The sequence below is a fragment of the Pezoporus flaviventris genome, unplaced genomic scaffold (genome assembly GCF_033815535.1).
Source record: "Pezoporus flaviventris isolate CSIRO_AGI_PZ_B2104156 unplaced genomic scaffold, CSIRO_AGI_Pfla_v1 ptg000072l, whole genome shotgun sequence".
Lineage (NCBI taxonomy): Eukaryota > Metazoa > Chordata > Aves > Psittaciformes > Psittacidae > Pezoporus > Pezoporus flaviventris.
The window spans coordinates 2295821-2311288 of NW_026892620.1; the positions used below are offsets into that span (position 1 = coordinate 2295821).

Consider the following 15468-nt stretch of genomic DNA (forward strand, 5'->3'; position numbering starts at 1 on the left):
AGGAGCAGTTTGAGCCAGTTAAGCAGCAGATTTTTATCCTAGTATCTCCTAGACATGTCAGAAAGAAAATTAGCTGTGTCTTAGCATGAAGAAAAAACAAGTAAGACTCAGCAACGGATGAATTCAGGTCTCAGACCTTTTGCAGACCACTGTCTTCAGCCTAAATTGTACTGAGGTTTGAGCTAACTCATACCTCTTGAGGGGTCACTTCTGCTTCTCTAACCCCTCCCTGTCCTCTCTGTCCCCTTTATAGTCATCTAATTTTCTTCAGCATCTCATTTTCTAATTGGAAATACTTTTTACTGTAACATAAAGAGATGGCAAGCAAGGAAACAAGCAAGGACACTCCATGTTTTACAATAAAATCTATTTGATTTGAGCAGCATCACATTTTCCACCCATCCAGCACTAAGTGTGCTTTTGCAGCAAAACAACATATATACTCTGTTCTTCGATCCATGAGCTGCTTTACAGGGAACACAGAGGCAAAAAGGGACAGCAACATATCATTCTTCAATTTTTGGTGTTTGCCAGTTAAAAACATCCCAAATCAGTGCAAATCTTTAATCAAGGGGAAATTTTGTTCTTCTGGTGCCAAGTTTTGCATAGCAGAGCCAAGCACAAATGCTAAGAGCTGAAGTGAAATCATGCTGGTCAATGAGGCAGAGCCTGCTTCTGCAAGCAGCAGTTCCTTTGAATTAAGGGTTATACCTTGGTCAGCGCATTGAACTTCCACTGTGGGCCCTAGGATGCCAAGAATGAGGTCAAAGAGGTGCAATATTATTAATGTTGTGTTTTAAGAACAGAACGTTGTCCATTCTGCCTAACTGTGCTTTCTCAAAGCATGTGCCTGCTTTTATTGAGTGCTGGGGTTCTGCTGTACTAGCTCTGCTAGTCATTACACATTTGATATTGCACTTTGCATATCATCACCCATGAACATATCTGGACTTATAGAGGACAGGTCACAAGGAAATAGAACTTCAAGACAAAAAAGATAAATAGATTTATGGAAGAAAAGGTCAATTTAAAATAGATCTTTTTTTCAGTGCAATCGAATCTACATTCATTTTCAATTAAAAAAAAAAAAAGGGAAAAAAAGAAAAAGCCAGATAATTGTCAGAGCTACACTGGGTTAAACTCAAATTATGTTGCAGTAACTATTCAAAGAAAGTCACATTAAGATAGAAGCAGCTGAATAAACAATTTCCTTTCCTTCCCACCCTCTTTTGTCCTGCTGCAGTGCATAGAATTTTTAGTTACAGGACTACAATATTCCCATTTCTGCGCTTGTATAAATCTTTACAATCTTATTGATGGCTGCAAATTTGTAAAGCTGCCCTAAACCCTTTCAAGCAAATATACCGAGTTACACCGCAGGGAATAATTACTGCCCTCAGTTCAGTATGACATAAACCCTTACAGTCTCATTTCTGTAACTTTTGAGAACAAGCAGCTCAGCCTCTGCAAAGACAGTGTTAAAAGGCTTAGCCCACTGTGGATGGTACTCAAGGCAAGACACACAATTAAACTTTCTAGTTATTTTCTTGGTCTGTTCCCTAGAAACTCAATCTTTCAACAGTCAGATCATCACTACGTGTAATTAGAAGGAAGTTTTCCTTGTTTCATGCTGGGAAGTGCAAACAGGCACTAATACCAAACATACCAGGCACATATTTCTCCACAGTCCTTGTGTAAATGACACAAAATATTGAGTATTACATAGCTTAACCACTGCTTACCCACCTTATGTGTTTTTCAGTCATTTTACTTTCTCCTAAGGACAGAAGTGATAGTAAACTAAGGCTGAGTAGAGGAAAGCTGAAAGATAAAACAACCTTAAGATGTTATGCCTGTTAGTAAAGTAGCATGACTAATGTGGAAAACAAAGCTATTTTCATCTGCCCACCACTGGGTCTGCAACTTAAAACCTGCTGTTCATCCTTGTCTCTGATGCAGACATCAGAGGCAATAATTCCTAAAATCAAGTAAGCTCTTTTGTCAGTAGCAAAATTAATGAGGCCTGGCCTGATGCAGATTTTTGTCTCACAGGTCATGTCCCATTTGGATTCTCTAGTGTTTAATGAGAGGTGAGCTGACATTGCAGCCTTTATCACCATATGGCAACTAATTTATAATTCTCTCCTCTACCCACCTATGACTTTTCATGAAACTGGAAGGAATTGCACACCTTTGAAGACTCTGCCTCCCTGCTGAACTCACCTGACACTGGTCAACACATTCAAAAAAATAGAAGAGGGAACAGAGAAAGACACAAACATCATGGCTTTTTTAATATTATTTCTTTGGGAAACCCAGCTAGAAACAAGTGCTAGAAGAGGGGAATACTTGCTAATACATCACTGAAACTTAAAGGCAATGCAAAAAAAAAAGTGGTATTATGAAAGAATTCTGCCTACAAATAGTGAGAACAAGGCTGCATTCGTGAAGAAGAATACCGGAAATCACAAGACTGACTTCCTCACATAAATAAAAACATGGTTTGCAAAGCCAAGCTAAATCTAAATACAAATTACACAGCATTGTCAGATCATGTCCGACCTAGGCAAGGAATCTTGACCGACAGAGCTCTCAGGTTTTTAATTCTTTTTAACACATACAGTTTCAGGAGTGTTCCTGACTTAAAAGAGCACAGGAAGAGATCACCTGTTACTGTTGATATGATTGTGTTGTGCTTGTTCCTGCCCAAACTGACATGACCTGTGCACTGTGTCTCTCTCCCCATCTTTCTCCCAGCTACATGGTCCTGGCCAAGCTCTGTCACACAGCTAATCCTACCTGGTTGATTCACCTCACTAAACCAGCAGCAGAGTACTTCAGTAAAAAAGAGCAGGCTGCTTCTGTCAGCAGTCAGACCATCCCTTGCCTTGTACAGATGGAGTCACTGGGCAACTCATACTTCTCTGAAACTTCTCAGAAATGGTGAAACAAATAACTAACATTTTAAGTCAGATACAGCAGTTTTAAGTCAACGGGAAATCCCTGCTTTTTGTGCTTTTCAAGACATTCTGAAATGAAAAAAAACGAAAATGAAAAGGGCTGTTACTTACTATTTGTCGCCTGTTCTCTACCAGGTAGATGCCAACGATCCCTAGGAAAGATCCAAAGCCAAGCTAAGGCAAGAACAAAACCAACAGAAACACGAGGTCAGGTTATTTGGTCAAGATACAAATGCATTACATTGATATCTGAGCTGATGTATCATACAGATGGGATAACTTGGGTGAGTCAAGGGAATGGGTGGAAGTTACTGCTGGACATAAATCATATAGTGTAATGGGGAATGACCACAACTGCAGCTCTTTAATTCAGAGCAAAACTTGTCATGCCCATGGCAGTGGGGTTGGAACTAGAGGATCTTATAGTCCTTTCTGACTTTAACTATTCTATGATCCCGTGAACTAAACAGAAGCCTGCAGAGTCATATGCTTCTATAACCTGTCTACTGCTAACCACAGTCACATAGTTTTAAGCTCTTTTTAAAAATGAAGCAAAGTGAGAGAAAAGAACACTTACATTTAGCCCATATATCATTATTTTGGAAAATTGCAAAGCTTTAGGCAACTGCAGGCAAAGAGTTTTCCTCGAAAAATTTACATGTTTCTGTCATGCAGGTAACCCAAGTTCAAACCCTTAGGACTATTTTTATTTGACTTTAATGACTAAACACTATCACATATTCCAGCAAAAGTCCTCATGACAATGGCAAAATGACCACTACAGTTAGTTTCAGCATGGGACAGCTGCAGCACCAACAGCCACAGGAGAGAGGAAAGGAAGGGATGCTGGAGTAAGCTGGCCTTGCTGTTCCTGCAAGTACTGCTTCAACACCATGCTGGCAGAAAAAGTCCCCTCCTTATGATGGGCCCATGAAAGCTGGAAGAGGTAGAAACTCCTTGGATTCATGGTTAACATGAGGTACAGTGGCAACAGACAAGACCAGCCTTTCGTCAGACTTTCCTGCAGTCAGCACTCCCACTAGGCTCATGTGGGCTTGGAGAAAAAGGGTCTTCCTGGTGCCACACACCTGAGATGTGACTGGCCACAGACTCAGAAACAGCTGCAGCAGGAGCACAGGTGTCAACAGGCTTTTTCCATTGACTTGCCTGGCCACACGCTGCCCTGCAGTCACTGCAGTATCAACCTCACTTCACTGTCACACTCCTTGCTGTGCTCTTCACTAGGGCTGACATTCCCAGACTCACCTCCTCAGCTCCCACCCAACCTACCCATGGACGAGGCACAACATTTCTGCTAAGGAACCTAAGGCCCTTTCTGGAATGAGATCCCTGAATATGGTTCAGAGCCTTTCCTCCAAGCACAAGTTAAGTTTTTAAGGACAACATGTCCCAGCCAAGGGTTTAAGCAATGCCGGTAACTCCTTGCTGTTATGCACAACTGCTCACAGCAGAAAGCACATCCCCTGGAAGCACTTTACTCGCTCAGTATCACAACAGGAATCCATCACACCCTCTCAAGAAAGCAAATGTAAGGAAAGAGAGCTGCTCTTGAGTGCTTTGGGAAGATTTATGTGAAAGGGAGGCACAAGGACTAAAAGCAGAGACTTTGAAAGAGTGAGCAAGAATATTCATGCTGACAGCTGAGTAAGAGAGACACTTGGAACTGTGAACAAGGACACTTTGTTCAGGGGACAGCAACTTTGTAAATTTAGATAACCACATCAAAATGACACCTGGTTCTAAGCCCCATTTCTCATGCCAGTGGGAGCAATCCATAAAGCCCCATTTATGGCTGACGCAGGGGACACAGAACGGAGTAATATTATCTATGTGAAGAAAAAATGAGAAAATTCTAAACAATGACAATTAAATCAGAAAAAACAGAACCACAGAGATCACAATGTAAGCCATGGCATTGCTGAGATTGGTTTAGAGTCATATGCATTCCTTTTTTTGTCTGTTTAGACAATAGGCTATTTGGGTTGGGAATAGGAGTCCAGATCAGTATGGTGACTGGGACTGGACTGGTTGAAGCATTATAAAAATAGCAAATGAAAATAATACAAGCAGTAGTCATAGAGAAGTGACATTAAAATATAAACAGTATTTATAAGGAAGTGAGGCTGAAGAAGCTCCAGCTCTGTGTGGCTTTGCAGTCCATTCCACAAAGACATTCCTAAACCTAAACAAATGATCAAGCAATAATCTAAATAGACACTTTCCAAAGTGGAACATTACACTAACTCGTCTACACACAGAAATATTTTATGTTCAATTACTTTAGATGCATAAATGCAGATAATACCTAGCACTATAAAGATGTATTTATAAAAATGCTTTTTCCAAAACAAATGACAAGTGACCACATATGCAAAGAAATTAAGGCACCTAACTTAATTTCTTGAAGCCAGTGGGAACTAAGCAGAAGGCCAAATTATATTATGGACTTAGCCCTGCAGCCCTGCTCTGCAAATGCTCCTAAGTGCAAGTAAATCTATGCAAGTGGATAGTCTTATTCACCTACGTAGGGCTTTGCAAGGTAAATCCTAATTCTGCATGGGATCTAAGACAAAGATCCTTTACCTAAGGTCAGTGGTGATTTAGATCTCACCTGCCACCCCTGAAGTTGATATTTTGCTACTGGATTCCATGAGAAATAGATCTTATTTTCCACTGTAATTAACAGTCTGACCTCATAATCTTTCCTTTCTTTGAGCCCAGTAGTTAAATATGTATTCGCATTCTCGCCAAAGCTTCAGGTATCTGAAAGTGCATGATAAGCTCTATCTTGGTTTTCTAAGCTCTCCCTGCTGTCACCAGAAAAGAGAAGCACCTTTTGAGGGTCAGCTCATCGGGGGCTGACTGCTGACTGGCAAAGGAGAGGTCATCCCATGGTCCATCTGCCAATGCTGCATTGGAGACCACATGCAATGAGGCACGAATGCAGCAGTGCGGTCAGACACTTCTGACAAGGCTTTTGGCAAGATAGCATGCAAGGTCTGCATAGCACCTTTAACTCCTGCTAAAGGTTTATGGTATTTAGTGGATTTATGAAGTTTTAAACTGACAATACCCATCACCCTTTCTCAGTTACTTCAATAACCCCTTATGTGCACAAAACAGTCTGAATTCTACGAAAATTATTTAGCCCTCACAATCTTTTGAGGGGGAAAATGATTAAGAAAAGGTTTTGTTTTCAAAGCATTCTGATAAATTCTAGCTATTCTATCTGGTTATTAATGACATTTCGTTATTCCTAAAAGAAGCTAAATGCTGAAATAACTTGGTCTGTGCACGTGGGTTTATTACCTATTAAGCTTATTAAAGGCCACAGCTCAAAAATCGAACTTCTTTCTAGGGAACAAATGCAGGTAATACAGTCTTCTAAAAGATTTTAATTCAAATTAATTTATTTTAGCTTAATGAAAGGAAAATTCATTCTTTCAAGGTTTTATTCTTGGAGCTACTTTTTGTTCTATTTTTAAAACACGACTCCTTATAGATCATTATACCAAAATTATCTTTCTGAAAGACCTATTCTCAGCATGACACTAAGATATAAGAGAACTTGCTTAGGAGGAACAGTTCTAACATTACATTAAGATAGAAGAGGACTTGCTCAAGAGGAACAGTTGTAACTCACCAGTTATTAACAGGAATGCAAAAATGTATACACAGTATTAAAAGATACATATCCATCTTCTCTGGGCATTTCATTTCAGAGAGAACAAAAAATAAAACAGTACCTTACAACACGTTTTGGTAGTTGTGAAGTCACGTACGTAAGCAGGTGCCTAACTACACAAATTTCTTTCTTCACCTTGCACCCTCTGCCTCCTGGCTAGCTTGAAGAGACCAGATGATGCAGATGAGCCTTTCTTAATTTGCTGCTCATACCCTCTTTTTCACATCACTGCCCAGGTATTTAAAATGTTGAGGGTTTTGACTCCAGGGGTTTCCATGCTTTTGGATATGACCAATCCCTTGTTCTGAGATCAGAATGGGCCATGGGGGTTGAACTGTCAAGAGTCTGACAGGGCTAGACCTCACCAGAAGTCACAGGGCAAAGTAGACGCAACTCAAATCTTGGGCCCAGTGCAGGAACTTGGTTAAATGGCCAGCTCCCAAGGCAAAAACAAGACTAAGGATTTTGAAAGAGGATCTTGTACAAGAGGACTGGCAGTAAGACTGCACAAGAGGATGTTAGGCAGGCTACAGGGAGAAGTTTCCACATGCCCATCCACAGGGCTTTCCCTGTGATAGACCCAGCAGAATTCTGGGCACATGGACAAGAGAGCAGAGTGGATCTTTCTGCAATCGAAACAGTAAACCTCTAAAAGGTTGTTTGAATTTATCCCATGCCTCCTGTCCAGTCACTTACACACCCAATAGAGACCAGTGGGAAGTCAAGCACAGGTTCTCACACGGAATCCTGTACCAAACATACTGCTGTGCAGTGCAGCCTTACCCCCCTTCTGCCCCCTAACAGCCTTCCCCCCTCTGGCACTTCAAAAGAACAGACTTTACCCCCCTACCTTATCACACATGCTAGAAAGAGACCAAAACAAAGACACACATCTCTCCTGTGAAATGCAGCAGGACTGTTCAGGGTTGAGGTTTTTTGTTTGGTTGTTGGTTTGTTTTGTTTTTTTTTTATCAGATCTTCCCATATTGAGCTGATAATAATTTCTCTGAATTATTACCTGTTATCTCTGTACCTAATAATCTAAAATAAGTTTCTGTACTCACAACGATGCCTGGATAGTAGCCTCCCACAGTAATGTTTTCAGTTCTTGTAGTAGCTGCCAGACCTATGGTCAGTATGAAAACAGACACCACCAGCAGAGAGACTGTGAACCAAAGCGAAGTCTTCTTCCTTTTTGCAAATTGTCCTGTAGGAGGTGGGGAACAAAAAAAAAAAAAGCAGCTTTTCATTGTGATCATGGCAGAATAAATATAAAATATCAAAAGATTTTCTTTTTTAATCTTTTCTGTTGGTAACCCGCTTTTGTTCTCCCACTAAGGAAAATTGCTGGCAGACCACAGAAGGAATTAAAAAACACAGAGTTAGATAGAGCTCAGCATAGCTTAACGCACACGCATCGAGTACATGCACAGGGAAAGTTTTTATTAAGCTGAACTGAAAGTCAGTGACAATGATAATTACACCTTATCTTCAGCAACATTTATAATTAAGTATTGCTCACATCCGTAAGTCAGATCCTGCAGGCCCTAGACGGTTACCTACATGAAGCGCTAATGTGACTCTACCTGGACAGAACATAAAAATTCGTATTTTAGACAAGATCACAGTATCATGAAAACAAATGTGATCTTCCTATTCACTGAAGTAAGCAAGCCAATCTCTGAAGCAAAGCTGTAACAATTTTGACCAGGGAGTGATACATGGGATTACCTTTGTAAACCAGTAGCTGCTTAGTGAAATACATTCAGTATCAGTGGGATTTGGATTCAGATATCCAGAAGTGAATCTTGGCAGTATTCGAGGCCAGGCTGGGCAGGGCTTTGAGCAACCTGGTCTAGCAGAAGTTGTCCCTGCCCATGGCAGGGGGGTTGGAACTGGATGAGGTTTAAAGTCTCCTCCAACCCAAAAACATTCTGTGATTCTATGCTACATGACCCTACCTAACAACAGGCACCCAACGATTCAAACCATGGTCCCCCTTTCTGCTGTTTTTGCTTTGAATGGCAAGGCAGTACTGTGCAGGATCATCTCTGGAGCGCTGGGCCATGGGATACCATCCCACCCCAGGCTGTAACTGGGCAGCATGGAGCTCCAGAAAGAACACAAGAGGACGGGGCAATGTCTCTCTCCTTTGTGGCCTCATGAAGCTGAGGGGAGATCTCAGGATGAGGCAGAGGCTGTGGTGCTGCACTGAATACTGGAGGCAACAGCCCTCACCAGGGAGCAATAGGTGAAAGGGGAAGGCAGCCTTGTGTGGGTCAGCATTGTGTTTCTGCAAGCAGAAACCATTTGCAATGAATCACTTGAGTTTAAAGTCAGGTAACTTGGTTACAGTTCAAAAGGCAGGCTAGATCAGTGATATTTGCAAACGAACTCAAGTAGTTTCAATTAATAAATGCATTTATAAGAAAAATCTCTATTTGTTGACATCTCCCCAGTAGAACAACCAGTCTTTCAGTGTGAAATGCAAGCATCCTTGCTGAAGAAAAAATATCATATGTTGAGCTTATGTACAAAGTAATGCACAAAGTCTTCCACCTGAAGATCAAGAAATAATCCATAAGACTCTCCAGATATCTCCCCTCTAGCCTGTGCCCCAGCTGTCTGCCTCTGCCAATTCCCTGTTAATCCATGGAAAGTCACTGGGGACATGGAAACAGAGAGGATCATAATTATCAATGAATTCTTCATCAAGTGTATGGGATTAAAGGCAGTTCTTTCAAAGAAGCCAGTTCACATGGCCAAGAGGGGAAAGCAGACTTCAGACTTGTAACTCCACAGATCAGTTGCCCTTCCCAAAGCCTAAAATGATTTATTCAATATATTTACCAAATTTTAAGTAAAATCTGATGCCCTTGCCACACTATCATCTTTGAAAATTCATGGAGATCCGAAAATCCCCAATAAAGAAAGGCAAATGCTCTACCCATCTTTAAAAAAGGCCCAAATGATGTTTTGGGGAATTACATCAACCTCACTTTGGATCCTTGGAAGCTGGAACCAAAACTAAGGAGCAAATCCTCTTGTAAGATATTTCTGGGCACATAAGGAAAAGGTGACTGACAACAATCACCATGGATTTACTAGAGCCAAATCATGTCTGATCAACCCTGCTATGACAAAATGACTGGACTTGTGGAGCCATGGATTGTCTTTTATTTTAAATCTAGTCATGTTTTTAATGTGGTATCCCATAACATCTCATAAACCAGTTGGGATATCATGGCCTGGATGGGTGGACAAGCACATGATTAAAAAACTAGCTGGATTGCTGAGTTCAGAGGGAAATTAAGTAAAATGAATTCAACAGAGGACCCCAAAAAAGATCAGGGGCTGGTGCACTCCTTGTTTGACAAGAGGCTGAAGGAACAGGGTTTGCTCAGCCTGGAGATGACAGGGCTTTTGGTTGCGCTACCAGAGATGGTTGTCAGAAGTACAAACTCAGGCTTTTCATAGTAGTGCACAGCAGGAAGACAGAAGACAGTGACATAAACTGAAATACAAAGAACTTCAGACTGGTTATAGGAGGAGAAAAAAAATTAAAAATCAAATCAACATTAGGACAGTCGAGCATTGGAACAGGGAGCCCAAAGAGGTTGTGCTGTCTCCATCCTTGATCAATCAAAAAAGCCCCAAGAAATCTGGTCTGACTACATAGTCAACTTTCTGAGGAACCTTCCCACTCTAATTATTCTAAGACTCTCTGGTTTTATGATAATCAAGGTTAGGCTAAAGGTGGCTTAGGTATGTATGCTCATATCCTCTCTTATGAAACTATAACTGCAGTGTAGGCATACTCTAAAGGGAAGTAGGAACACAAACCTTCTGAAAGCCAATGGGACAGATGATTCTCAGTCAAGTGTTTCTGAAACCACTGAATGTTTTTATAAAAAGTGCTTGAGGAGCTAAGCCTCCACATCTTTCTCAAATTAACACCCGTACTGGAAAAGGTTAACCAGATTGCATGGAGATAGACTAAGGGTGCAACCTGTCCTCCAGAGTTTTGATTATTAGTAATGATGTGCAGAAAAGAAAGACATGAGTCTGACTGCCCAGACTGAGTTTGCTTCAAATTATCTTAGAAAAAGCATGTTCTTGGTATGTAATTGGAGTAAATCAGATGTGGATTTAGTGAGCTAAACCAGAAAAGAACGTCATTATTTATAGGGTAATTTTTTTTTTTGACTGAACTACATTTTGACTTTGAAATTTACCCATGCCAGAAGGCACTTATATATGTGATACCCTTCAGTCCTTACATTCATCAATGTTTTACCACCTGCATCTCAAATCAGAGGCAAACATCCAACCGCATCTCTTCTTTTTCATACTCCACTTTGGAAACTCATAGCTACATGCAGTTAGCTATAAACTCCACCCTTAGGAGAGAGAACTTACAGGCAGGAGCATAGAAAAGGCTCCTTCTGGAGCAGACGCAAGATCTTGTTCTCAAGGATTGCCGTATTCTCGAGAAGATGGTTAGAAATTGGGACTAAATTGATTTCCGCTCTAGCTGTCAGACTTTCCTTAGTCACGTCAATAAAAATCTTTGCTGTATATCAAACTGTGTATAATTACATGTACATACATCACCAGTATATTGTGAGGCCTAAAGAATATTTGTAAATCAGCTGAAAAAGGCTACAGCTGCAAAGTGTTCCTACTATTAGCTTCCTTCTGCTATTTTGGTTGTGTTGGCTCCCAAGATATGTCGAGTCTTTGTTTACTGATGTTTGTAGCAGTTGCCATGCAGCTTTTTGGATTTGTTTTTAATACACCTCCCATCCAAAACCCAATGCTAGGCTATTCCCTCAGGAGCCCTGTCAACAGCACAGACAGGGGGGCTGGCTCAACCTTCTTCCCTGACACTCCCTGTGACAGGGCTTGGACCGAAGGCTGACCATACACAAGAATTGCAGTTAAATTAAGAACAGAGGAAATGTTGCTGTCAGTATTTCTAGGCTGAATTTCCTTCCTGTAGGCTGATGCTCCTGTAATGAAGGCAACAGTTAATGCAGGCTATTGACTTTCCAATTTTTCAATACTGAAGTGTGCTTCTGAATAATTTTGACATTTATGCCCTTTAACTTCTTTAACAATGATTCAGGAAGAACACTATAAACTTCTAGTTTGGACCTTAATCCAGTTTAGTTATAGCTTCAAATTCTTATCTCTAGCATACCAAAAATCAAGCATGTAGGAAGAAACCTTCTTGTCATATCCTTATTAGCATTAGCTTGAGGCTGAGGTCAACAGAGGATGTGAACATGTTATCACTTTCTATTGGCAATATTCTTCAGCAGTTTTGGTCAGTAGAGTATTAACTGAGTTTGGATGCTGTACCAATGGGCACTACAGTAAAAATTGGGAGATAAATTGGAGAGGTCATGTTGCTTCCACATCACTGGCTTGTGCTCTGCCTAGCACAGACTTAAATTGCGCATGAAAAGGAACAGTCACAGAAACACTCTCTGCTTTGCTTTTGTCAGGCAAAGTACCTGCTCAAGCCACTCAGCCCTGCTACCCCAAAGAAAAGAAAGAGAACATTGTCAGAACAAGGAGACACCAGACTGCTGCCTCCCTGGGACAGAAAGGCACATGAGGAGAGAAACTGAGATCACCCTCCAGAGAGTAAAAAAGAAAAAAAAAATACCTGCTGAAGACCAAGTTCTGCTGGACTCAGCAAAATCTCGTGCTCGCTCATCAGCTGCAGGAAACAAAATTATATTTACAATGCTCTGTTCGCGACAGCTGGGGGATAAATTCAATTTGTAAGAAGACTACGGAAAATGAATGGTTTTGTGGGGAGGGGACAGATCACACTGCTGGTAAAAAGCAAAGTGCTGGATTTAATGATGAATGGTAGGGCCTGGATTTGAACAAAGCAAAGGGTGAATGAACAAGTTAGTGATGAAACATGGCATGGAATGCATCCAGGGGTCAAGGGAAAGAAAGAATAGAGTGAAAGAGCATCTCTCAGCCTTGGAGAAAAACTTGCATATGGCCTGCAATTTAAATAAAAGCAAACCAACAAAGGTCTGCAATTAGACCAAGGCAACTATGCTTTGCTAATTTCACCACTCCTTTTAAAATCCAGCTTTAGACATCATAAAGTCTGTTAAAAAGTGTGGAATGTTGTTTGGCAAGGAAAGAATCGCTGCAGGATGTAGCAATTTGCGGGGATCACAATCACATTTGCTGAATATTAGCACCACACAGTTTCATACCTTCCTCTTTGATGTAGTTAAGGTGATCTAAATGGAAACACTTATTTCAAATACGTGCCCTAGCCCAATGTGTATTAGCATCCTAATATGAGAAGAGGGAGGAAACTTTTGTAGCAGAAAGCACAGTGCATTTTTATTACCTAATGAATATTATTTAAAAATATTAACATGTTTCAAGGAGTGGCATTAACCATATATAAGATAATTTCAGCTGTAATTCACTATAAACAGAGGAGTGTAGTACAAAAACTATCTTTGCTGCTATCGAGAAAAATACTTAAGGGAAGATCTTTGGAGCTAAATTAATAACTTCTAATTGCTGCAGTGCTCACTTCAGTGCCACCTCTCTCAGCTACAGTTTTCATTGAGTATTTTCAAAAATGGTTTATAGCATCAAGATTTAATTAATTTTACATTGCGTCCCAAAATTAAATGTGGTGGACTGAGATACTTGAAGGAGATATTCATACCTGCTGGTGGTGACTGCTTTCCCTTTTCTTATTAAATGCCTGACTTGTCCAGAGTGCTGAACTAATTACACCAGATGCAACAGCGTTTGTTTCAAGCCACAAGATCACAGGTTTTATCAGGCCCATGTCTTATCTTTATTATGAATTTGTTGATGAAGAATCTATGAGTGTGTTACACATTCAAGACCACAGGAAACACTACTGTGCTCTTTCACCTCCATTAAAAAAAAAAAAAGGAAACAAAAAAACATTTCCCCAAACCTTGCTATATGATGTAGTGTAGCCATAGTAAGTGATACTGTGGAGTGTCACTATGACTTCATTGCTTCAGCAGCAGTTGTTTCACTAATAAATAATTGAAAGAGCAGCTAATTACTAGTTTAAAGCTAGAGTACAGATTCTTCTTTTTCTGCTGATTACATTTTAAAAGCATATCTTCCGCTGCTACATCTTCAACACCAATATTTCTTTTTCTTAAACTTGGAAGCGAAAAAGGTAAGACCTAATGTGTTATCTTAACTGGCTGTTAAGATAGTTGGGTACATAGCAAAGTCTGTGTTTATCCTTCCAAACACTACACAGAGTAATTCCTATCAATAAGCTTTGTATTTTTCAACTTTAATGAATTTCAGTGGAAAAAATGAAATACTTGTCCTTTCTTTTGCGCGTGTCTTTATTTTCCTGGACGTACACTGTAAATATAACCAGCACACCACTTCAGCAGCAAATCACTACATTAGTACAAGCAGGAGGAAAGAAACCCAAGCCGGATGAGAACCCACCGAAAGGCTACAGCCCCGCTACGGCCCCTGCCTGCCCCAGCCAGCTCCGCACCCTGCTCACACTGCCACCTGCTCCAGCACAGCACCTGCCCTTTCTTACCCAGCACATAAGGGCATCTCTCACATTAATTTTTCTGTTATTCGTACTATCTATCGTTAAACCATCAGCACAGCAGCTCATAAAGCGTGGCAGACAGCTCCAGAGAACTGGTGTTTAAAAACACCGCAGTGAGTGAGAGTCAGAGAGACAGCACGACCCGCACCAGCAATCTCGGGCTGAAATCCCCCAGTGTTTCACTCTGGGGACACAGCCCGGGCAGAGTCCCCGCTTGCGCCTTTCCAGCCCGGTAGCCGGACCCGCGACAGCTTCGCCGCCCGGGGCGGGCGAAGCCACTGCTCCCCTCCAGCCTCGCCCGCCGGCCCCCCTGCAGCCGGCTTCCGCTCTCCCGCCGCGTCCCCGGCGCTCACGCCCTCAGCGGGGCACGGAAGTTGCCGCGGGGCAGGTGTCGGGACTCACCTGTAGGGTCCAGCGGACCCGACACCGCGGCGGCGGGCTGCGGCGCCATCATCCTCCGCGGACACCTCCGCGCCGCTGCGCTGCTCACCACGGCCGGTGCTGGCCGCGGGGTGAGGGCTGCCGGCGGTTCCGCCCAGCGGGGGAGCTCAGCGGGGGCCGGGGCGGGGCGAGCGGCGCTGCCTGCGGCGACGATCGCTTCGTGGCGCCGGGCCAGCAGCTCGTTCTGCTCGTCCGATCATCTCCAGGCTGACCTTTGGGCTGGTGGGGGGCCGGAGGAGCACAGCCCAGGTCATAATTTGCCCAGTGATCAATAGCTTAATTCATTTTACGTTCCACCTGTGTCCCAGGTTTGGTTTCGCTTCTTGATCTGTTCTTGACCTGCGGCAGAGGACCAATCTGTCACCCGGTGGAGATGAAGCTTTCCTTTCAGCTTTCCACTTCCTCCTTTTAAAAAAAAAAAAAATCAATACCAATCAGGAGTAAAATACTACCACAACCAGAAATATTAATAAAATTAGTAACAAAACCAGGCATCTCAGAGACGTAGGTTATGGAATGCATGGGCTATGACAGGCAGCATCAATACTCAGGAGATTCTGTAGGGCCATTGTTTTTCTTGTGTGGTGTCTATCAATTTCTCAACCTCACTATTTCTCTCTCCTGTCTCAGTTTTCATTCCCACAGCAGATCCTGCCACTTGTCTTGCTGCTACCCTAGAGCTGCTAGTGCTACCAACTGCCTGGATATGTGACTTCTGTCTGAGAGAGTCTGGGAACAACCAAGAA

At 42.0% G+C, this 15468-nt stretch overlaps 1 protein-coding gene across 8 annotated transcripts in view; it reads right to left on the bottom strand.

Moving 5' to 3' along the window:
• The window catches only part of TMEM255B (transmembrane protein 255B), a 63784-nt gene extending 48996 nt beyond the window's left edge, over positions 1–14788 (bottom strand). For 3 of the 8 annotated variants that reach the window (XM_061472687.1, XM_061472685.1, XM_061472682.1), the window contains exons 1-4: positions 14684–14778; positions 12341–12394; positions 7731–7873; positions 3072–3134 (exon numbers count right to left, since the gene is read on the bottom strand). In XM_061472687.1, coding sequence (XP_061328671.1) covers positions 3072–3134; positions 7731–7873; positions 12341–12394; positions 14684–14735 — 312 coding nt within the window. In that variant the 5' untranslated portion in view covers positions 14736–14778. Of the gene's footprint in view, positions 1–3071; positions 3135–7730; positions 7874–12340; positions 12395–14683 lie in introns of all 8 variants that reach the window. The other 5 variants (XR_009746813.1, XM_061472688.1, XM_061472689.1 and 2 more) reach the window with 3 other exon arrangements.
• Positions 14789–15468: the final 680 nt, after the last annotated feature.